The sequence below is a fragment of the Zootoca vivipara genome, chromosome Z1, assembly GCF_965207765.1.
Source record: "Zootoca vivipara chromosome Z1, rZooViv2.hap1.1, whole genome shotgun sequence".
Lineage (NCBI taxonomy): Eukaryota > Metazoa > Chordata > Lepidosauria > Squamata > Lacertidae > Zootoca > Zootoca vivipara.
The window spans coordinates 59,920,550-59,945,000 of NC_142583.1; the positions used below are offsets into that span (position 1 = coordinate 59,920,550).

General features: G+C 45.3%; 2 protein-coding genes across 12 annotated transcripts in view; one reads left to right on the top strand and one right to left on the bottom strand.

Annotated features, from left to right (window-relative positions):
• Positions 1 to 12,517, top strand: part of FAM13A (family with sequence similarity 13 member A) — a 131,853-nt gene extending 119,336 nt beyond the window's left edge. For 7 of the 9 annotated variants that reach the window (XM_035113462.3, XM_035113460.3, XM_035113461.3 and 4 more), the window contains 7 exons: positions 56 to 276; positions 666 to 749; positions 2,330 to 2,425; positions 5,285 to 5,368; positions 7,702 to 7,898; positions 8,173 to 8,274; positions 10,032 to 12,517. In XM_035113462.3, the coding sequence (XP_034969353.3) occupies positions 56 to 276; positions 666 to 749; positions 2,330 to 2,425; positions 5,285 to 5,368; positions 7,702 to 7,898; positions 8,173 to 8,274; positions 10,032 to 10,158 (911 nt within the window). In that variant the 3' untranslated portion in view covers positions 10,159 to 12,517. The remainder of the gene's footprint in view (positions 1 to 55; positions 277 to 665; positions 750 to 2,329; positions 2,426 to 5,284; positions 5,369 to 7,701; positions 7,899 to 8,172; positions 8,275 to 10,031) is intronic. The other 2 variants (XM_088660516.1, XM_088660520.1) reach the window with 1 other exon arrangement.
• A 5,994-nt stretch (positions 12,518 to 18,511) lies between these two features.
• HERC3 (HECT and RLD domain containing E3 ubiquitin protein ligase 3) overlaps positions 18,512 to 24,451 on the bottom strand; it is a 48,714-nt gene continuing 42,774 nt past the window's right edge. For all 3 annotated transcript variants that reach the window (XM_035111577.3, XM_088660521.1, XM_035111578.3), the window contains exons 24-25: positions 22,952 to 23,054; positions 18,512 to 21,594 (exon numbers count right to left, since the gene is read on the bottom strand). In XM_035111577.3, coding sequence (XP_034967468.1) covers positions 21,386 to 21,594; positions 22,952 to 23,054 — 312 coding nt within the window. In that variant the 3' untranslated portion in view covers positions 18,512 to 21,385. The remainder of the gene's footprint in view (positions 21,595 to 22,951; positions 23,055 to 24,451) is intronic.

A 24,451-nucleotide genomic window follows, 5' to 3' on the forward strand; every position in this document is an offset into this window, starting at 1 on the left:
CTGTCCTGAAAATACACACTCTCCTTTTATTTATTTTTTCCTCTTCCAAAACTAGAGTCAAAGCTGAAGATGTCAGAGGAAGACCTGGCTCCTGTGATGCGTCAACGTAGCAATACACTTCCCAAAAGTTTTGGCTCCCAGCTGGAAAAGGAGGAAGAGAAGAAGCAGGACGTGTCTGATAAATTGACTAAGCCAGCAGTGGAGGGAACCCTGGACACCATCCAGAAGAAGCTCCAAGAGAAACGGACCGAGGCAAACCGGCCCGAAGACATTAAGGTACACATACTCTGGATGTGGGTACTGGGCATGCTCCCCATCCAGCATGTGATTGGCCTTTTGCCTGAATGGGGCTGCCTTGCTTAAGATGAAGATTGACAGCCCAAAATAACATGCTGGCTTTTTAGATGTTTTCTCTTCCGTTTGCTGTTATGTATTGATTATCATTCATTTGGTTATTAGTGTTATTTCCTGAACAATGGTTTGTATGAGGTGTGGCAAATAAAATGAAATAAATAATAGGTATTGCGAATCAGGATCTTATGCTCTGTACAGCTCCTTTTTGAGGGATTGGGAACGGGACAGGGAAATATTAGGGATAAATTTGTAGGAACCGCAGTAATTCGATTGTTTCCCTTCTGCCCTGCCCTTGCTTGCTTTTTATACAGGATATGACCAGAGATCAGATAGCAGCAGAGAAGGTAGCTCTCCAAAAAGCCCTCTTGTATTACGAGAGCATCCACGGAAGACCAGTAAGTACATCGGCATCCATGTAAAATGTGTTCCGTATTGGGTCGCTACAAACTACGAAATGGCAAATTGTAGGAAAGTTTGCCAGTTTCTCGAATCTGTGCAAAAGTGCAGCAACTGATGACTTGGCTCGGTAGTATGGAGTGGAGGCTTGCCCCTGAATGCATCGCAGCAACATTTTGTCACTACTTATGGTCCTTTGTTCAGGGAAACAGATAATTAGTCAAAATGTCCTCACAGTTTTGAAAGTGACTGGTAGCAATGTTTTTTAAAAAATCCATCTCCACCCCACCCTTTTTCTGGAGTTGTTATTTTCTCTTAGGAAAAGGTTCTGACTTCTTAAAATATTGTGTTGTTGTTGTTTGTTGTTTATTAAATTTGTATACCAGTATACCATCCTTCATCCATAGATCTCAGGGCAGTTCACAACATAAAAATATACAATATAAAAACACAAAATACATTTCCTCCAGTGTTGATCCTTACAAAACTATGTTGATGTTTCGACAAGTAAGGAAAACATTTTGGAGGCATGGAGAGAGCCATTGTATAGGTTATTTATGGCCAAAAGCTGAGTGTTGTTTTCCCTCGTTTGCAGTTCTGATAACGTTTTCTTCTTGTCTGATTTTTTTGTTTTTGTTATTCTTGAAATGTGTGCTACTCAAGCCATTGTTTAAGCATTACAATTGCCTTGTTTTTATTTTTCCTCCTTGGAAGCAGTGTTTCATAGCCCCACCTAACAACAGGGATTTATTACTGTCAGCACTTCCATTATAGATTTCAAAGGAGGGTTACAGGGGCAATGAGAAAAAAACCTGTTTCCAATAAGTAATTTAACTTGTCTGCCTCCTCTGAAAAGCCAGACACTGGGGGGTATAAATCCATGCAGAAGTTAAATCTGATGCAGTAATATAAATGCAGAGAAAGACACTAAACTGCTTCCAGAAGCCCTGTTTTCATGACCTCTCACAGCTTATTATGCTTCTCTCTTTGCAACATTTATGTCTTCCTTGTGATTGACAAAGCTGCTTGTTTTCCTAAAGTTGCTGATTTAAAAAAGCAGAAAATAGGCAAAGGCTTTTTAGATAACATGGAGGCAAGAACCGACCTTCAACTCAGACCATTGAAAGGAGCTAGGCATTGTTGGTTTTAGAATAAGAAAAAGACCTGCTGATCAGACAACCAGACGCTTACAGGAAGCTCCCAGACAGAACAGGAGTGCAGTGTCTCCAGCAACTGGTATTCAGAGGCATATTGCCAGGTTGGCAATAAAAATGAAGCCTAATTTAGAACTGCAGAAACGGTACTATAGACCTGGGCAGGGCAATCTGCCCAGCGGGTTGAAGGTTGGAGAAATGATGGCAGAGAACCCATGTTTTCACCAGGTTTCTTGGTGGATGGGAGAGAGGGGTTAGCCTCCGTTTTAGTTTCAGCACGTGCCGAGGAAGCGATAGTCCTGCCTTCTCGCAGGAGGTTTGGCAGAGGACAGTGAAATAGTTGGTGCAATAGTCACAGTCTGTTGCTTCCTGCAAACCCCATCACCACGCATCTCAAGCAGCCAACTGTGTCTTCGTCATTTCAGGTAACGAAACACGAGCGGCAGATGATGAAGCCCCTGTATGACAGATACCGCTTAGTCAAGCAGATCCTCTCGAGAGCCAACAGCATCCCTATCATCGTGAGTATAAACCTTTTCTGCATGGTTAGCTTGAGTGGACCTTGTCTCGTTGCTGGCAGTGAGAGAGGGAGAATCCTATCTTTGTGCTCCGCATTGGACATAATGTCTCAGTCGCAGCCATTTCCCCCTGTATGGTAGCAGCTGGATGAGCATGTGCATAGGAAGAGTAAAGAGGGCCAACCCTAGCATTAGGTAAACTGAGTTAACTGCTTCAGGTGGTGGACCCAGAGAGGCAGAATTGTGGGAGTCCCCCTTCCCACCTGGCCACTTCCTCCACTGGCCTGCTGTGCCTTTTCTGGCCATTCAGCAAGGCCTGCCTTCCATCTCCTCTGCCCTTGCCTCATTCCAGATGGCGCAGCTTTGAAGAGGCTAAAAACAGTGCTGAGAATTAGGGGGCAATTTTCGAAGTTGCTGTAGGTTTAAATTCCCCCCCCCCACCGGCCGATCCCCAGTTTTGGGCACCAGTTAAGAGTTGCAGCAATGCCACAGCCAGAATGCCTCACTCTAATGAAGGACCTTGGGCCGTCCTAGACGGAGGAAGGAGGTGGAGGTGGAAAGCCATGCCAGCACTGCTGGGACAAACAGCAGCAAAACAACAAGAAGAAAGTAAGCGGGGGGGGGGGACCACTCAAGCAGCACAGTCTCTTGTGTTAGCCTTGGGTGTAAAGGCTTGGCCCCCTGGCGTTGGGTACTTCTGCATGGGGATAGCTGTTGCTGCTGATTCAATCTCAGAAGCCTTGGGGAGAAGATCTTCAAGATGGAGGCAGCTTTTCACAAAGAGATCTTAGCATTGCACTGTGGTCCACGCCATGCTAGTAAGACAGGGAGCAGTTCAAGCTCTTCTCAGGATGCAGACACCTGAGGTTTGGGTATGCTGAATGAGGATGACCCCTGGGGTCTAAAATCTCAGCCCCCAATATCAGTGGAATTCCTTGTCCATAAAGAAGCAGGCAGTTCACCCAGCACATTTACCCCCTCGATTTGCTATCAGCACTGTAGAGTTAAGATTCTGGCTGTTCACAAGGGAGACTGGGCCAGGGACTTGGCTTACGATTCTTTGAGGGAACCAATGTCCCTGCCCAGTTGGCCGTCCTTGAGACTCCTTTGGCTGAAGGGAGGGAGCAATCGACATCCTGTTTTTTCTGACCCATGGAGGAGAAAGTACAGCAAACAACTACAGTTTCCTCCACAAACACAGTTGTGCTAGCAGAAGAAGAGAGAAAGATCCCACTTGAATAGAGTTTAGGGCATCTCTCCCCCCCCCCCCATCTCAAAGACACATATTTTAATTTTGCATTACTGTACAATCTGTACGGACTTCCAGAGAGTCATCCACTTTGGCACTTAAAAAAAAATACCATAGTACAAAAGGTAGATTGCAAATTGACTTTTCGGCTGATACAAAATTCCACATTAAAAAAAGAAAAGAAATGGAACCTAAAATTCTATGATTAGGGGAAGAAAATTGATGTCTCAGGGACATTCTGGGGAATAGCATTTTTCCTGGGTGGCAGCATTGACTTGAATCCTAAAATAACTTAAATAAATTCACAGACAGTAAGTTTCCCATCGCCTCCTTCCCACTGCAATGGCCTGCTCCTCCCAAAAAGCCTCTCTCAGGGAGTCAGGGGTCTCATGAGTCATGTGGGATGGGAATGGGGCAGCAGAGACAACCAGACAGGAAACTTGTTTTTTTGTAAACTTCCTTAAGTTAGCATGCCTCTGACCCAAGCTTTGATTTTTTTTAAATTTTTGTTTTTTTGAAAGAGGAAACTGGCACAGTTTGAGATTATTTGTTCCATGTTTTGTCAAGCGGGGGGGGGGGAGTAATTGTAGGAGGGGGAGCTGCCACATTCTCCTGACTGCAGGGCCTAATTGTTGAGGAACACATTTCAAGTTTGCCTTTGTGACTGTGAGGACCAGCTAAACACGTGATTTCAGAGCAAGAAAAAGGGATAAAATGTGCCAGTTTCCACATTGGGTTAGTGCATCTCTTGAGTGCACTGTGAGTGCTGCTTACCAGGCCTTCTGACCATTCAGCCAGTGCAAACAAGAGATACTTTCCTCTTACTTTCTGCCTCTTTATTTTCATGAATGAGGGTTTATTTTCATTAGCCTCTTTATTTTCATGAATGAGGGTTTATTTTTACTAGTTTGCTGCTGCCACACCAAGCCTTGGCAGGGGAATAAAAGGTTTCTATTCAGATGAATGGATGGGATGCCGTTTGGGTTATTGGGGGTTGTCACATTTACCCAGGACACCACCCGGCAAAATATTTCTCTTCTGCAGGTCCCTTCGAAAGCAGGAGGAATTGCACAAATGCAGTCTTCAGTCCCATTAATTTCAGCAAGCACTTATGCAAGGGAAAGCTCTCTGAGGGGTTGTTTTGATTCCATATGCATGGAATCAATGTCGTATTTCATATGATCTACGACAAGCATCTGAGTATCCAGTCCTCTGCAGTCTGGGTCTCGATATTGCTCACAACCATACAGTTCCATTTGAGCATGTCTGAATAAGGCAGCCCCTGATTGTGCATCAGAACTGCCTCTTGCACCAGAGCCTTTTCATTGAGGTTCATTTGCTTAGCCTCGGGAGTACAGTGCAGCCATCTTTCTGCATCTAAAAGCATAGTGGGTAAGGCAGCGACTAGACAGTGTTTCCATATTGCCTGGAAGGATGATGATGACAATAATAATAATTGTTGTTGTTAGATTCGACCCTGACACTTCTTAATTAAATGCATTCTTGGGGAGACTTTTAAAGGTTTTAATCTGGAAATGAATGAGGAATGGGAGTTAGGAGAGGTGATGGAGGAAGGGGTCATTATGTAACCTGCTTGTTAACACCTGTCACAGGGTTCCCCCTCCAGCAAGCGGAGAAGCCCTTTGCTGCAGCCAATTATCGAGGGTGAAACTGCTTCCTTCTTCAAGGAGATTAAGGTGAAAAAAAACCTCCCACTGCTAACTCATTTGCTCAGCCTGCATCACTTCCCTTCTCCCACAATGAAAGTGATAGACTCCCCCTCTTCCCTCCCTCCCTCCCCCCCTCTTTCTCTGTACATAATTGCTGGTTCATCTGTCATGTCTCCAGGAAACAAAACCAGTAGCTGCTTTTGTCTGGCTTCCTTTGTCCACATTCTGCCTGCCTCTGTTACATCTGACCCTTCAGTGCCTCCCTTCCTCCTCCTCTTTTGCCTTCCAAGTACCTTTTGATTTGCAAAATGCACAATTTATTACTTGCACCCTTGCCCCCTTCTCCTTCCTAAGATGCTGTTTTTTGCAATTATTACTGCTTACCTTTCTTTGGCTCGTATGTTGGGCCTTGGCCCAGATCTATAGCTGTAGCAGAATAATGTGGTAGGGTTCTGAGGGGGCAAGAATAGACCATACCACTTCAGACTGCAGGTAGAGGGATCTCTTTTCCAAATGTCTCCACTTGAATAGAGTTCTGCGAGCTTTCTACTCCAGAGAGGGTTGCTTCCTTTTTACTTAGGAAAATGTTTTTGAAAAGGTGATCACCTCCCCTGCCGCACACACACCCTCTAGTCTGGACTGATACAATCCATTCTGCCACCACATTTTGCCCAAATCTGCCCTAGCAAACTTAGGACTTCTCTGCCACGCTTCATACTTACGGGAATTGTATCTCCTCATGTGACACACACACACCCCTCTCCATGATGTTCTCAGTAATGGTTTCATACCTTTGTAATGGAGAGCAGCCTTCCCCCAGCTAGCACTGGTGGGAGCTGTGGTCCAAATAATCTGCATTTGTATACTCTTTAGAGGCAGAGTCTGATCTTACTGGCACAATTCCTAAGCGCTTAACATGGGCTGAAGGAATCCTTCAGGAACGCACTAAAGCCATTTGTCTGCATCGCCTCTTCCAGGACCAACAGCCCCTACCCCTTCCTTTTCAGTTCCCAGATATGAATTATTTTAAGATTGAACATGAATGTTTAATACAAGTTTCTAATGACTCAGAGCATGGGCGTAGCCAAGGGATGGCAGGGAGGCAGCTGCCCACCCGTTAAATCAAGTAAATCAATAAAAAGACTTAACTTACTGAGGTTCTGCCCCCTCATCATAAAGCCTGCTCCACTAACATAAATCCTGGGTACACCCATGGCTCAGAGTGATGGCTGCTTTTTTGGTTCTGCCAAATCCCAGTTTGCACGTTCCTTGGATGAGAGCAAAGCCTTGGCAGCATTTGCTCTGGGAGCGCTGCAATTAGAGGAGAATCTGAGCTCTCCCACCAGCCCTTGGAGCCAGCTCACAGTGGTGGCCTTCGTCACTGGCTTCAAGCGTTCAAGTCACTCAGGATGAAGCGATAACCTGTCCAAAGTTAGAAATGTGAACTTCCACAGCAGCATTCCCCCCCCAAAAAAATAATTAGTTAAGCTGTTCAACTTAACAAGGCAGAATAACCAGGTGTTCTGTTTCCTTGCTGCGACGCAGGGATAGGAATGGATTTTGAAGGGCGGGACAGCTCTACGGCAACACACCCCACAACCCAGCAACTCCTGAGTTTCTCCCCATTCTCCATCATCCCTTGACCATGTGTGTGGGGGGAGGCCCCACCCACACCTCACTCCAGGGGCAGAACGTGAAGGGAGCTTGTGAATCGTGCTAGGAGAACCTCTTAAGTCAGGCATCTCCAAACTCAACCCTCCCGATGGGACTACAATTCCCATCATCCCTGACCACTGGTCCTGTTAGCTAGGAATGATGGGAGTTGTAGTCCCAAAACAGCTGGAGGGCCGAGTTTGCAGGTGCCTGCTCTTAAGTCATTATCTGGCAGGTGTTATCCAATTGCTGTTAGAATACCTCCCCCATCAGTCCCAGGGATGGTGGGAGTCCAACAATACTTGGGAAGGTCACCAGTTCCCCAACCCTGCTCTAAACCAAGGGGGGGGGAGTTAACGTCCTTTTGGTTCCCTTCTTCTCCTGCATTTACCTTGCCCTGACATCATTCTAGGAGCTTGTGGAGACTTCTTTAACAAGCTGAGGCTTCCATTACTTAAGCTTTGCCTGCCTTAGGATATACAGAAGTCTTGGAAGTGGTCTCCATGCAGCAGCCATTAGCACATCCATCAGCTGTGTATTAACGCTTGCAAGGGGCCTTGGGCCTGATCCAGCAGGGATCTTCTCGCAATCTGGCGCTACAGACCGCTTCTTTGTGTGTTTGGAATATGACCGTGTTGCTTCTAGGAATGCAGCCTGTAAAGGTAGCGCAGGCAGTGGTAATCATTGGTGCCAAAATGTCTCTGCAGGAGGAAGATGACGGTTCTGAAGAAGACAGCAACACAAACCCAGATTTCACGGTCACCATAAAGCCGGACTTCAACGTGAGAAGTTTCTTGGACCATCTAGAAGATGATGGCGACGGCTTTGTTTCCCCGGTGGATGATAGGATTGCTTCAAAAAGCAGCCACGATACGGGGCTGTCAAATCTTCATGCTGCCTCCATGTATGTCAGGTTTCTGGCTGTCAGATTCATGTTCTGCGTACTCTGTGTTTGGGCTAAGGTGGCAACTAAAATTAGGAAAGGGATCTATAATATATAATTGTTACTTATACTTTCTTAGCAATGGGAGCTGAACTGTGATAATCACCATCTGTCGCGTGGCAGTTATCACTTAAGGTTGTTTTGTTTTGTTTAGCTTTCTGCAGTATTTTTGTGTCTCTGTTTGGGTGTCCGCTTTTGTTTTGATTTTCTTTTCTTTTTCCTTAACATTACATAGGCCAGAACTTGTAGAACAGCTCCAGGAAGTCAGGGAGGAGAAGAAGAGAATCAGGAAAAAACTGAGAGATTTTGAGGACAATTTCTTCCGGCAAAACGGAAGGTAACTTTATTTCTCTTTTTTATCCCCAATCCTTCACTTTGCCATATTAGAACCTTTGTTTTATTTGCCATCATATTCAGGAAATGTGCATTTACTTATCCTTCACAATGCAAGGAACGTTGCTTGCATCTTTACCACAGGAGTGGGCAACCCATGACCTTCTAGATGTTGCTGGTTTAACTTCCCATCTTCCCTGGCCATTGGCCATGCCGGCTAGGACTGACGAGAGTTTGAATCCAGCATCATCTTGCAAGGCCACTGGTTCTCCACCCCCACTTTATAATAGTGGCATTTCTTTTATTCACGTATACGTGGTACCCCCAGGGAATCTCTATTGTCAAAACCGCCTTGGAAGCCAAAGAAGCCACAAGCTGCCTCATTCGGAATTTACTTCCTGATATGGGTTGAGACAGCAGCATTCCTTTCTAGACTGCTGAGCATCAGAGGAAACCGAGAGCAGCATTGGTGCCAACCCCACCTTCTCATGTTTACCCTTTGAAAATTCTTATCCTTCACAAATGTCACAAGCCTATCTAAACGTATGTGCAGATTTAATGTAAGTGCGCAAGTCTTGTTTCTGAGAGAAGGTGTGTGAATCTGAGAATTGTTTCCAAAGGCAACGTGAAGTTTCTATTCCGGCCCTGGAATGAAAACAGACTCTGCCATTCCATTTTCATGTCACGACAGGCATTGTGGTTCACAAGAGCCCACCGTGAAGTCTAGAAAATTTCTTTTTAAAAATAGTAGCCAAACTTCTCCGTTTTCAGACAGGGAACCAGCACCATTCATGTAAGGAATATGTAGACCACAAACTTGACATGAGTCAGCAGTGTGATGCAGCAGCTAAAAAAGCCAATGCAATTCTGGGCTGCATAAATAGGAGTATAGCATCTAGATCTAGGGAAGTAATAGTACCACTGTATTCTGCTCTGGTCAGACCTCACCTGGAGTACTGTGTCCAGTTCTGGGCACCACAGTTCAAGAAGGATACTGACAAATTGGAATGTGTCCAGAGGAGGGCAACCAAAATGGTCAAAGGCCTGGAAACGATGCCTTATGACGAACGGCTTAGGGAGCTGGGTATGTTTAGCCTGGAGAAGAGAAGGTTAAGGGGTGATATGATAACCATGTTCAAATATATAAAAGGATGTCATATAGAGGAGGGAGAAAGATTGTTTTCTGCTGCTCCAGAGAAGCAGACACGGAGCAATGGATTCAAACTACAAGAAAGAAGATTCCACCTAAACATTAGGAAGAACTTCCTGACAGTAAGAGCTGTTTGGCAGTGGAATTTGCTGCCAAGGAGTGTGGTGGAGTCTCCTCCTTTGGAGGTCTTTAAGTGGAGGCTTGATGGTCATATGTCAGGAAAGGGGGTTGGACTGGATGGCCCTTGTGGTCTCTTCCAATTCTATGATTCTATCATAGCTGCCAAGTTATCCCTTTTTTTTAAGGGAAATTCCCTTATGCTGAATAGGCTTCCTCGTAAGAAAAGGGAAACCTTGGCAGCTATGGATTCTATGTCCTGTCCACTTTCTTTCCTTCCTGTACAAAGTTGTTGGTTGGTTGGTTTTATTTAATATGTATGCCGCCCTTCATCCGTAGATCTCAGGGTGGTTCACAACATCAAAATATAATATAAAAGCCAAAATGCATGATTAAAACAAAGGGAGGTGGGTCCACAAGCCCTTTCCCCTAGTAAAACAATCCCTCCGATTACAACGTCTTCTGAAAAAGCCTTTCCTTCTGCTTTCTTGCAGGAATGTCCAGAAAGAGGACCGCACTCCTATGGCTGACGAATACAATGAATACAAGCAAGTTAAGGCCAAGCTGAGGCTGCTGGAGGTTCTCATCAGCAAGAGAGACATTGGCTCCAAGATCATGTAACAAAGGCACACTTGACCTTGCCGGTAGAGTTAAGAAGTTGGCCGAGCCAAAGGAAGGATTGCTTGAAGAACTCAGCGAGGCCCTTGTTCTGTGAGGGCCTTCTTAGCAGCAATCCCGGGGCTGTGTCTGACAAGGAGGAGGGCCCTGCATCTTTTCTTCAGACTTGGGGGGGGGGGCTCTCTTGCCTCCAAGCTGGTTCACCCAAGCCAGCAGGAGGGGGGTGAGGTGGGTGATACACTCAAAAGACTCGCCACCCACCCCACAAGGAAGGGTCCTTCTGCTTTGATCAGCCTGCGACTTGTGAAACGCTTAGACTAACGAGAGCCTGATTTTATGGCTTCTCCTGCGTGTCAACAAGAGAGAGGTGAACTAGTTTGAGTTATCATGAATCGCCAAATAATTGTCTGTAATTGTCAGACCAATAAAGCACCCAGGTCTGTTCTAATGCGGAGGAGCTTGCATCCTGGGGTGATTCTGTGGCTTTGCAAGAAGAGGCGACACCTCCTCCTCGGGATCTCGCGCTCGACTGCAATCTCAGCTTGTTGGGGCCGTGACTTTTCTTAAGGTTGCCCTCAGTTGAATGTTTCGAATTGGTGGGAAAGCACTGTTTGCCACCCTTGGCCTTTTTTTAAGTGAGTGGAGAGAGACGTTTTCTTGTTCTCCTGCTCCCCCTCCCCCCCAAAAAAGATGCAGAGAAGAATAAGAGCTGAGAAAAATGGGAACCTTGGTAAAATCTGGTTTAGCAAGTTAGAGGGAGCCCTCAGAGTTGAGGCACAGATTGCAGCCCTAATCTCTCCCATGCAGAGATGTTTTGAATCTGGGCTCTGGATTCCAAACTGCGTCCTGAAAATCCTCGGGACCTTAATAGAGATTAGTCAAGATGAAGGTCAGTAGCAGGCAGGCAGGCACGCTACCCTGAAAGAATTGTGTCCCACATCATTCATTTTCTCCTGCAGTGGTGGCGTCATTCTATAATGCACTATTGGTTCATGTGGAGTCATGTTGAGATGCACCAACTTTTTGCAGTGGTTCATTACAGTTGTGCAGAGGTTTCTCAGCAGACAAATTGGATGCAGAAAGGGTTTCCCAGGGTTAGAAAGTGTGGAAAACTTCTGAGCAGTCTTTCCTTGCTGCTGCTTTTTAAGGAGAGTGTCGGCTTACGCCAAGGAGCCCTTACGACTGTTTATCTCCATCACCACCCCGCCGCCGCCGCCCTCCCAAAATCTTAATGGGATCCAATGATAATGAGGCGGCAGCATTTTCCGTTGATGTTTGTAGCCGCACCTTGTCAAACGCTGCTGTCTTGTTGCTGTACTTTCAAATAGCTTGTGTAAAAATCATAGGTACAATGATGCACTTTAGAGAGACAGAGAAGAGTTTTATATTTTTTAAGAAAATCGAAAACCAATCGTAAGAAAGCGTAACCAAAACAGTACTTTAAAGAAAGAACAAATCTTTCGTCTACCTGACTTTTGTGTGTGTGTGTTTTTTATGCTATTCTTTTAGTAAGGAAAAAATAATGTCTAAAACTCAGCTTTAAGATTCGTCTAGAGAAGCAAGCAGCTAACAGGAATCAGCATAAACTTTTCTAAGCACCAGCCCTGGAGCCTTTTTTTTAATGAGCACTTGATATAACGAACAGATGAACGAACAGTTCATAGAAATTAAATGCCCCTCTGAAGTGAATAGCAATTACTAAGATTATTACAATCAAAACTGATGCAAACATCATAAATGTGGGCCTGGTTCCAGAGAAAACTGAGCAACTTAACTCTGTGAACCTTATGGGAGTGGAGGGCTTTAGACTCGTTTTTAAAGAGTCTAAATTTATGCCATGTGGAAAACTGCTTTTGAAATTGAGGGACATCCCCAAAGCAGTTTGTACTATGGTTTGTGCAGCGGCAGAGGCTCAAAAGCAGCCAAAAATTACATTAAGCCAAGAGTGAATTGCTTTCCTGTGACCTAAGCAGCTGTTCGAACATGACTTTTCTTACCGAAATTGCTGCTTGATAGATTTTTTTTTATAAAAAAAAAAACAAGTGTGATGTGTTTATGTTAAGATCTGGGGGGGGGGGGCGGACCGATTGACGTAGTACAAATGAATGGGTGAAGGAAGGTGTGACTCTTTCCCTCCCAGAAGCATGTTTATATATTACAAAATGCTAATATAAATGAGGTCGAGATGTTTATTTTAAAAACAAAATGAGAATGACACGTTAAATGAATCACTTAACAAATATAAATGCCTAGAATTTTTTTTATATAAAAAAAGGAAAACTTGTAATTTGTTCATGGGTTTACACTTGAACAGTCGAATCGTTTAGCTTTTTATACATTAAAATAAATGTGGAGCAATGAACACATCTTCTCCTAATCTTTTTGTTAGGCTTCCAGGTTTGTGTATGTGCATCTATTTGCAACCCCGAATTACTCTTCCCAATCACCAGAATGAAAGCACTTGTGGACTCGAGAAAGCAAAAACTGTGGGTTAGTGGTTTTTTCTCATCCTGACTCGCTGGCACAAGATGGCAATTCAGGCCTGGCATAGAAGCCAGCTTGCCATGAGGCGGTGGTCCTGGGGTCAGCTCAGCTAGTGGTTTGAGAGCAAGAACTTGCCAGAGATTCCTGAAGCTCTCACACTCCCTCCCGCCATCTCCTTGCCTATAGAAGAGAAGAACCAGATGCTTAAATGAAACAGGATCCTCCCCGACAATGGAAGAATAAACCTTTTCCGAAGAGGTTCCCAGGTTTGGGGAGAACCAACAGGATCTTGTAATCAAAAGTGCCTGTGGTGAGAGGAGCAGGTAGAAATGGTGGAGGCCTGATCCTGATCGTTCCTTTGGACTAGCCATTAGAGGCTGTGGGGGTAGAAGAAATACCAGCATCTTGGCAGTGAGCGGACAGCGCTTTCCTACTCCTAGTACAGGAATTCCTGGATCACTTTCTTTGCAGCTGCAGTAATATATCCATCAAGCCTTCGGATACTTCCAGCCTAGCAATTTATCCTGTATGTGGGGTTTTGCTGGGGAAAATTTGCAGTATGCTGAGTTGCCCTCTTGGCTTTTGCCTGTGGGTACAGTGGGAGGGAAGGAAGGGGGGGGGCGAAACTGCCGATGATGTGACTGTGATCAATGTATCAGGTACCGAGGGAATCTTAATTCAGGGTTGGCTCTCGTTACGACTTCGCCATACAAAAGGGGATTCTTTGCTAATTTAGATGCTGTTTTAATCTCCATTAGTATTACTTTTAAGCAACCTTTTCCCACTCTTACCATTTTAATTCATTCTGTAGTTAGCTGTGTATTATTTCACTTAAGAGAGCAGATTCAAACAGGCAGGCAGGTGTGTGCTCCAGTCCTCCATGCACCTGTGCCTCCTCAAAATGAACCTGATTGACCGCATGTTTGAATGGAGGATCTGCACACACAGCATCATCTCCCTGCCCTCTTTCTGAGGCTTAAGCTTTCAAAGTTTTCCCCATATGAATGCACAGGTGCCCTCTCCAAATTAGTTCCCAAGTTTCTTGAAGGGACAGCTAAACTGGTATAAAATTGTAGTCTAGAAATCCTACCTCCAGTCTCTACTAGGGCTGAGCAGAAGGTAGTTCCATGATTGAGTGGTAGATTTCTGGGTGATTTGCCATCGATAAGGGTTTCTGACTCCCAATTGTTTTAACAATAGCAAAAACAGCTTTCCCCCCAGCTAATTGGACTGCTGAAATAAAGGACTGTGAGCTCAGTTCAGTTCCAATACTGCTTACAAATTCCTGTGCTTAGGATGTGCTCAGAGGCACTCTTTTCTTTCATTCGAATGGTATGCATTTTGCACCTGGCTCTCGCTAGCAGATCTCTAGCAAAAGATAAAGTAGATCTGAGAAACCTAACATCTGTCCACACCCTTGTAACAAATTGCAGTGAAAAAAAACACCCTTGCTGTTTCCCACGTTGACAGTTTTAACAAATTGATTCTGCCCCACTCATTAAACGGAAATCATGTTGGGAATGAAAATGCCCCAAACAGAAATTCTGCTGCTGCTTTTTCTCCGTGACACTTTTGAGAAAATTGTACTCCATCCGTGCTTGAAATGAATGCTTTATATCCTTTGTATGGCTCCTCTCTAGGCAACTTTGCTAACAGCTGTCCTGCAGGTACTATGGATTCTCTGAAACATCCCCGATGCCAAAAGAAACTGAACAGAGGAGACTTGCAAACTTCTTTGAATGTCCTGTGGAGAGGGGTATAGCCAAATATTTTACAGCGGCAAGCAAATTGTGCTCCACCTCTGTAACAACTCTGCAGCACCACTGGGTGTCAAGGTTGCTTAAAAGCAGGCATCTCCAAACTGCGGCCCTCCAGATGTTTTGGCCTACAACTCCCATGATCCCTAGCTAACAGGACAAGTGGTCACAGATGATGGGAATTGTAGTCCAAAACATCTGGAGGGCCGAAGTTTGGGGGTGCCTGCTTCAAAGCATATACAGTCATACCTTGGGTTAAGTATGCTTCAGGTTGAGTACTTTCAATTTAAGTACTCCGTGGACCTGTCTTGAAACGGATTAATCCACTTTCCATTACTTTCAGTGGGGAAGTTCGCTTCAGGTTAAATACGCTTCAGGTTAAGTACGGACTTCCAGAACCAATTAAGTACTTAACCTGAGGTACCACTGTATTCCAAGTGCTATCTGTGCCTGTTCTCAGCCCTCTCTGTGGACATTTGTACGCACTGACAATCCCATGTTCTTATTTTGTGTCTCTATGTAGTGAAGGATCTAGTTATGATATAGGCGTCAGGGACGCCCTCTCTGCATGAGCGTCATTGAAATAGGACAGCACACACAGGAGATTTTCCCCTGACTTCAACCCTTTTTTGAGTTTCATGTACCGATTACAGTTGGAAAGCTGAAAACAAAGCCAATCATATCATGCAGCTGTAATAAATGCCTTTGTCAGACTTCAGTCTAGGTTTCAAGAGCAACCACCCAACTTATTCCTGTTCATGATCTGCTTGATGCAGCTGATGAAATCTTGTGCGCTCTGTGTTTACAACCACTACTTAGTCAGCAAAATTCAATCAAAGCACTGTGGTGGGTTGTTTTTTAAAAAATGTAAACCTGTAGACATATTATATGTGTGTGTGTGTGTACATTTTTCATACAGGGTTGTATTTTGTATGAAACAGAAAAAATAAAACCTATTTTTGACTGCAACAGCCTCCATCACTCTTGCTAACGGTGGCAATGCTCCCAGTTTTTCTCTTGAGGTTTAACTGCTGAAGTTAACAGTGGCAATCCTACTGAAAGCAACTAGTTGTGTGACTAATCTTCGCTCCTGACTACAACCATCTTGCTTTATGGCTTAGGCCTCTGTAATGAAGCAAAGCCCCCCCAAACCATTTCCGTTCCAGAGGTAGCCAACAGAGAGCCCACCAGGCGTTACACTAAAATTCTTGCCTTTCCTGACTCGGGCTGGTGGGAGTTGTAGACCAACATCTGGAGAGGGTTATGTTGCAGAAAATATTGTGTAACACCATCTGCTAGTTACTTACCAGAAGCTATTGGTAAAGGTACTTTGTCAAGTCAGAAAGATGACACTGGCTAAGTCTAGCCACCCAATCATCCCATTCATTTTTCTTTGCCTTGCTTGTGCTTGCAAGTGTTTTTTTTTTTTTTTTGCAGACTTAAAAGGCAGATCTGGATTACAGTCATCCAGATTTAGGAGAGTTAACACATGAGATGGCAGCAACTTATTCAAGGTCCTTCAGCTGTTCTAACTAGCACAAACGGTACGAGCATGCATTTGTTACTGCTGCTGATAGGTTTCACATGAGAGGCATGTTCTTTTCTGTTCTCAACCTCTGCGAGAGAAAAAGTGGTCCCTTCTTTGCAGACAGAAGGTTCCAGTTCTGTACATCTCCAATTAAATGGATTGAAGCCAGCTGCATTTTTTTTTGAGGGGGGTCCTCTGCAGAGTCACCAGAGAACCACCAGTAACCAAAGTCCATATTGTGCCAAATGGACCAGTTAATGCCGAATAACAAAAGGCAAGGGAACAAATCCTTGAAAACAGCTGGGTTTATTCGAAAAATACCCTTTTCCTTCTCCAGAGACAACCTCACAGAACCAGGCCATTGAAGACAAGCTGCAAAATTTAATCTGCAGAGCTGTATCTGATGAGGTGTTTTCCCCCCCATCAAGCCGATGGTTGCCTTTGATTTAAAAACCTCTGGCAGCTTCTAATTAATCCCAAAGTTTTATTAATCCTAGAACAAACAAGTGGTGCCAGATCTCTGAGACATTCCTGTGCTCCCCCCCCCCGGAAAGGATTAAATTTTCTGTTAAGAACTTAAAATTGACAGAGGAGAAGTATGGCTCTTCGAGAACCCCCTTTGCTAAAACGATGGATGTCTCTCTTGGTATAGACGGGTATGAAAAGCATAAAAAAGCTGCTTTATAATAGGTCAAATAATTTGTCCAGCTCAGAATTCTCTACCTTGTCTCGGCAGTAGCTCTACACAGATCCCCAAAACTGCTCCCTGGCCCTTTTTGTTGGGAATGTCAGGGATCCTGAGAGCCTCTGCATGAAAAGGAGATTCTCTTCCGACAAGCTAGGGTCCCTCCCTGAACATTTTGGAAGTTCTGTCTCTCCCAACCCCCTGCTTCTAAAGGCTAACACAAAATATAGTGGAATGGTAAAGGCCAACACAAAATATAGTGGATTGGTAGAAGACCTAACGTATATAAAAGCAAACACTTAACTGACAACCACTACCAAATCCTCGCTCATTACAGCTGCAAAAAAGGAGCATATTTTCCAGCCCATACTTTGAAGGCATGTTCATGGGTGAGAGAGGATCCTATTCCCAGCTGGTAATGATTTGGATAAACACAGTTTGGGTACTTTTCAGTCCCACAATGTCATTTACTAGACAGTAGCAATATCATTTGTGGGGAAACCTCACTAGCTTTTGTCTTGGTGCGTTAGAAGCCTCAGCTGTTCATTTTGGCATGTTTTTGTAGAGTTTGTGTGTGTGTGTTATGCTTGTTGTGCTCTACAAATGATATCAGGAGAGGGTATTATGAGGGACAGGAGAACACATTTCTTTCGCTGTTGCTTCCCAGCACTGGAATGTAAGCAAGAACAGAGTTCAACCTACACTGGAACTTCCCTTAATGCCAGCAAATTGCACACTAACTCTGGGATTAGTCGCACTAAAACCAGCTTTGGGAAACGGCCAGAAACCATGTGAGAAGTCACTTTCTGGGTGTTTACCCATTTTCAAACACACACCCAACTGTTCATCAAGCTAGAAACATGACGGCCTTTCATGACAAACATGAATCTCCCCAGCTATCCGTTCGTTGGTCCTCACACAAACCTTTTAATTGTGGGTTGTTTTTGTTATGTATTTTGTGTTCTCATTTTCTATTTTTATGTTGTGAACCACGCTGTGATCTTCAGATGAAGGGTGGTATACAAATTTAATAAATAACGATCAGTGCTATTTTTCTAGAAAAAGAGGTGCCTGAACTCGCCACAAATGCCTTCCTTGTTCCAGTGTGGTGTAGTGGTTAAGAGCGGTAGACTCGTAATCTGGGTTCGCGTCTCCGCTCCTCCACATGCCGCTGCTGGGTGACCTTGGGCTAGTCACACTTCTCTGAAGTCTCTCAGCCCCACCCACCTCACAGAGTGTTTGTTGTGGGGGAGGAAGGGAAAGGAGATTGTTAGCCGCTTTGAGACTCCTTCGGGTAGTGATAAAGCGGGATATCAAATCCAAACTCTTCTCTTCTTCTTCTTAGAACGGCAATGATGCCCACCCCGAGAGGTGCCGGAACTGAGTTCTGGTGAGTTCTGGCTGGGGGGGGAGGGGAGCCCTGATAACAACAGTAATATTATTATTATTATTATTAATCTTCCCTTTATACTAGCAAACAGGATGGAAGAATGATTAAGAGAGGGGACATCAACAGGTCCCTTGGCTTCTGTTATTGCAAGTTCGAACAGAGCTGGGAATAAAGCCATCTGATTTTGCCATATGTTGTAAATACGTTTGGTGGATTTCATGATTTCATAAATCTAAATGGCTATAGGCTCCCCCCCCCAAGCTGGATGTTTCTGGGATGTTTATGACCATGTGGCTTGGGCCTATGTGCCATGAATGACCTTTACCTGCACATACAAGTGCTGTAATATGACTCTATGGTAGGTGCACAGGAATTGCTGCAAGCACTGGCCTTGTCCAATCCTGAGACTTTCTGGTTCAAGCACATCATTACAGATCACAGTTCTATCTATAACCATCCAATTGTAGCATTCGGAAGCAGGGTCAAGAATTCCATTTGTTCTTAGGTGAAAATACGCTTGAAGGAAACATTACATTTATTGCATAATACTGGGCTATGTACACACATAGAAAATAAACATCTGATAGAGCTGTATTTAACGCTGTGGTAGAAAGAGGCTGATTGGCTACCCAGGTAGCAAATCAAAAGTGTTAATTCCTTTTCTTAAAATAAAAAATATATATCCCCCAATACTTTCACAGCTTTTTCATCAGAAGGTGCAAAATATGGTTTCAATGCTATGATTAAGCCAAGGATAGACAAATACCGAGGCCCCATCTGGTCCAGTCGTGTTCGACTCTGGGGTTGCTGCGCTCATCTCGCTCTATAGGCCGAGGGAGCCGGCATTTGTCCGCAGGAGACAGTTTCCAGGTCATGTGGCCAGCATGAGAAAGCTGCTTCTGGCGAACCAGAGCAGCACACGGAAAAGCCGTTTACCTTCCCGCCGGAGCGGTCCCTATTTATCTACTTGCACTTTGATGTGCTTTCGAACTGCTAGGTGGGCAGGAGCTGGGACCGAACAACTGGAGCTCACCCCATTGCAGGGATTCGAACCGCTGACCTGATCAGCAAGCCCTAGACTCTGTGGTTTAACCCACAGCGTCACCTGGGTCCCTTACACCGAGGCCCCAAGACGACTGCAATTCAACGCCAAATTCGACATGGCATCCTATGGGGCACAATGCCACTTGGGACTGCCAACAGGAAGTGGAGGGTCTAATCCCCCCATCCCCTGTAGCCCAGCTGGCTTGGCCCACGTCAGCCGAGCAAAGGCAAAGTTCAAATCAAGTTTGGCACAGAGTCCCCATTATAACAGCCAAGTTGCAACTCACTCCACCACTCCTCACAGAACTTGAAAGGTCAAACAAACAGCTTTAGCAGGACCCAGGCCACCTTGTTATATAAATAAATCCATTCTCCAGGATCACAAGTTCAGATCGACAACGGACCTTTGAAGAAGAGAGTGGCTCAACATGACATCTATGGGAGTAGGCCGGTTTCTTCTGGGGTGGGGGTCAAGAGGTAGGGGTCTAGAAACTGCTTCATCAGCTTCTCTCAGTGTAAATGTGTGCCAGGGCCCTGCATAGAAGACGATAGTAACACCCAGTTCAGAAATAGGGGACCTGTGGACCTCCAGATATTGCCAGACTCATGGTCCAATAATAATAATAATAATAATAATAATTTATACCCCGCCCATCTGGCTGGGTTTCCCCAGCCACTCTGGGCGGCTTCCAACAGAAATATTAAAATACAGTAATTTCTTAAAGATTAAAAGCTTCCCTAAACAGGGCTGCCTTCAGATGTCCTCAAAAAGTCTGGTAGTTGTTTTTCTTTTTGACATCAGATGGGAGGGCGTTCCACAGGGAGGGTGCCACTACCGAGAAGGCCCTCTGCCTGGTTCCCTGCAACTTGGCTTCCCGCAACGAGGGAACCGCCAGAAGGCCCTCGGCACTGGACCTCAGTGTCCGGGCAGAACGATGAAGGTGGAGACACTCCTTCAGGTATACTGGACCGAGGCCGTTTAGGGCTTTAAAGGCCAGCACCAACATTTTTAATTGTGCTCGGAAACGTACTGGGAGCCAATACAGGTCTTTCAAGACCGGTGTTATATGGTCTCGGCGGCTGCTCCCAGTCACCAGTCTAGCTGCCGCATTCTGGATTAATTGTAGTTTCCGGGTCACCTTCAAAGGTAGCCCCACATAGAGCGCATTGCAGTAGTCCAAGCGAGAGATAACTAGAGCATGCACCACTCCGGCGAGACAGTCTGCGGGCAGGTAGGGTCTCAGCCTGCGTACCAGGTGGAGCTGATAGACAGCTGCCCTGGACACAGAATTGACCTGCGCCTCCATGGACAGCTGTGAGTCCAGAATGACTCCCAGGCTGCGCACCTGGTCCTTCAGGGGCACAGTTACCCCATTCAGGACCAGGGAGTCCTCCACACCTGCCCGCCTCCTGCCTCCCACAAACAGTACTTCTGTCTTGTCAGGATTCAACCTCAATCTGTTAGCCGCCATCCAACCTCCAACCGCCTCCAGGCACTCACACATCATCCCTAACCACTGGGCCAGGCTGGCTGGGGCTGATGGGAGTTGGAGTCTGTCCAATATCTGGAGTGCCATGGAAATCCCACCCTTGGGCTGAAGGTGGGAAAGAGCTTCTGTATTACCTTCAAAAGACAGTGGGGGGTGGGGTGGGAAGGGAGACATGGAGTGTGCTTTGCGGAGGAATTGCTGTGACAATCCCATCCCTGAAATGGCGGGGGGGGGGGTGAGAGAAAGAATCACCACTGTATTTTAAAACACACACGGAGACCTGTTAAAAAACACCCAACAGCATAAAATATCAAATAATTCCATTTTTTGTAGACAATGGGCAACAGGGAACAGAATATGTTAGGAAATTCAACTCATAAAACCTTCATTTCTGCCCAAACACTCACATACTAATCTTCTCTTGTGTTAAATTACCCATTTCTTAGATCCCCGGTACCGCTGAACACCCAAGGGGCACACTTGTTTTACCACAGAAATTACCTGTGATTGGAGAGGTGGTATGTGCGGAGACAAGGAAAGCTTTCACACAGCTTTATATTTCCAAACTGAAGAGACATCTCAAAATATGGAAGGTATTTTTAAAGAAAAAGGCATCTATCAGCCAGGACGAAAGACGACGTGTTTTTGAAAAGTAGTTAAATCAAAATCCTGAGGAACGTTGACCAGACTTCATGGGGGGGGGTCCCCCCTTGATCCTATGCTCTTCTCTCCTCCTCGCACCCACCCTCCCTATCTCAAGTAGTATCTTTATCCCATTTTCCTTACAAAAATAAAAACAAGACAGTATTTCCCTTCTATACAAGAATTGTCTGTGTTGGGGGTGGCTTCCCCTCAGGCCAAGCTGAAGCCCTCGTAGTGGTCGATGGCTTGAGTGAGTCTCATGCTCAGGATTTCTTTGCTGCTATACTTGGGGAGGTCGAGGAGGTTGTAGCAGGTGTGCGCCACCGGCAAGTACTGCTCTCCGCTGGAAGTGGACTGGATCGCGATGCGCAAACTCGACATGCCATAGATGGGGATGCGGTCGCTGCCGGTCAGAAACACTGGAAGTGGGAACATAAAAGCATCAGCGCAGCCCTGAGGCGAGCATCCTGTTCTCGCAGTGGCCAAACAGATGCTATGGGACCAGAGGACAATAGCTTTTGGGGGGCCCACCAACTGGCATTCCAAGGCGTCCTGGATCAGGCAGTGGAAGCTCACCCATCCCAAGCATGTATCATTCCCTTTTAAAAAATACCAGTGCTCTCCCCTCATCTCATTCCTTCTACTTCCTGAAAAAGTTAAAGAAATTGATGAAAACTATTTTGTTTTGGTGGGCCTATTCAGGCACATTATTTGGTGTTATCTGTCCTTAAATTCGTTTCTAATGTTTTGTGTTTTCTTCTTTTAAGAAATTTTAAATACTGTATTTTTCCCTCCATAAGACACACTTTTTCTCTCCCAAAAAAGGAAGGGAGAAAGTCTGTGCATCCTATGGAGCGAATGCCAGAGCCAGAGCCCGCCCGGAACCAGAGCCCTGCCAAAAGCCAGAGCCCGCACAAAACCAGAGCCCACACTAGAGCCAGAGCCCGTGCCAGGGCCACACCTAGGACAATTAAAGAAAGCAAAGTATTTTTTTCTTGTTTTCCTCCTCTAAAAACTAGCTGCGTCCTATGGTCAGGTGCATCCCATGGAGCGAAAAATACAGTGTGTGGAGTTTTTACCATGGTTTTTTTTTAAAATATAATCGAAGTGTTTGCTGCCCTGGGCTCCTTTGGGAGAAGCAGCGAGATATAGATTTAAGTATGACAACAACAATACAAGCAGCTCCCCACCCTTGTTTTCCACATTCAACAAGAGCCACATGTTGATTCTCCTCCATGGCCACTGTCGACTGCAGAGAAAATTCCATGCACAAGGGAAGATTCCCCGCAAGCAGAAAGGGCCAGTATCAAGAGCTTCACCACAATGCAGAAATGAGATCTGGACAGGAAGTTCCAATCTCAGCAGCTCACTGCCTTCACCACTATGCCAGAGAACAGGTAAAGAGAAGCCTGCCACCTGGTGGAAGGCATCCCCTGTATTTTATACAGTGGTACCTCCAGTTGCAAACTTAAATCTGTTCCGGAGGTCCATTCATAACAGGAAACTGCTCTTAACATGAGGCACGCTTTCGCTAATGGCGCCTCGACTTCCGCTCGCATCCCGGGGCAAACGTCACAACAAGGGGCACCTGCTTCCGGGTTAGCGGAGCACATAACCCGCAGCATTCGAAAGGGAGACGGTACGTAACACGAGGTACCACTGTATATATTAAGCTGGCAAGAACATGTTCTTGGCTTCAACTGTCGGAATTGCAGCTCTGAAATCCAAAGGGAAACTGCCATAGCACTAAAAAATAAAAAAAATCTAATTACTTACAGAGAAACTTTTTCTTCTTTTCCAGAGGAAACTCGTGAAAGATCTCCCAGAACATTTGCACGGTTGGATGGGTAGCCGAGTAATCCCCTTTGTAAACTGCGCTCTGTAAAAAGGGTTAGTTTTAAGAACTCATGGTAAACCTGAAAGACCGCCTGCCCCTGTATGGACCTGTAAGAACGCTTACATCATAGCGCAATGACTCCCAAATGGGCATTTTATGCTGTTGAGCCTTCTATGGAATGTCCTTCCCTCTGCCACGCATAAAGCAGCAACTAGCAATTGCTTCAGATGTCTCGTAAGGACTTTTAACTTTCTGCCCAGCCTTTCCCTGACGCATTAATATGCGTACAAGTTCCTTGAAAATCTGTTTAATTTGATGTTATACCATTTTATTGGTTTTAGGCTGTATTCTTGTTTTAATGGTTGTTGTGTTTTTATATCGTGCATGGAGATTTTAAAAATATTAAGAAGTTTAGAGATGCTTTCAAATAAACAAACAAACACTATTTTTCCATGTATAAGACACCCCCATGTATAAGACGGCCCCTATTTTTTGAGCCCCAAATTAAGAAATAAATAATTGTAACATTCCGTGTATAAGACAACCCCCAATTTTAAACTTAAACAATTTGGGGGTAAATATAGTCTTATACAGGGACCCAGGTGGCTCTGTGGGTTAAACCACAGAGTCTAGGGCTTGCTGATCAGAAGGTCGGCGGTTCGAATCCCTGCAACGGGGTGAGCTCCCGTTGCTCGGTCCCAGCTCCTGCCCATCTAGCAGTTTGAAAGCACATCAAAGTGCAAGTAGATAAATAGGGACTGCTCTGGCAGGAAGGTAAACGGCGTTTACGTGCGCTGTTTTGGTTCGCCAGAAGCAGCTTTGTCATGCTGGCCACATGACCCGGAAGCTGTCTGAGGACAAACCCGGCTCCCTCGGCCTATAGAGCGAGATGAGCGCCGCAACCCCAGAGTCGGACACGACTGGACCTGATGGTCAGGGGCCCCTTTACCTTATAGTCTTATACATGGAAAAGTACAGTAATAACTTTCAAAGGCATAAATATTTCGAACTTTGTAAAAGGACTCGGAAGGTTGCAAATGCTCAAACCTCATTCTCCCCCTGGTCCAGGGGGGTTCTAAATATCTTCATAATTTAGAGATGCAGCAGATTGAATTCCAAAGCTGTTGGATGCTGAGGCATTTCTCATAGCTTTACGAGATTCCCCTGACACAGCTGTTCACTCAGAGAGGATGTTGGACCATTTTGAACCAACATGCTCTTTTAAGAACGGGACCTCTGCAGCTCTCCAGGTGTTCCCAGTAAGGCTGTAATCCCAAACATACCCGCTAGGACAGGTATCCCCAAACTGCGGCCCTCCAGATGTTTTGACCTACAACTCCCATGATCCCTAGCTAACAGGACCAGTGGTCAGGGAAGATGGGAATTGTAGTCCAAAACATCTGGAGGGCCGAAGTTTGGGGGTGCCTGCGCTAGGAAGT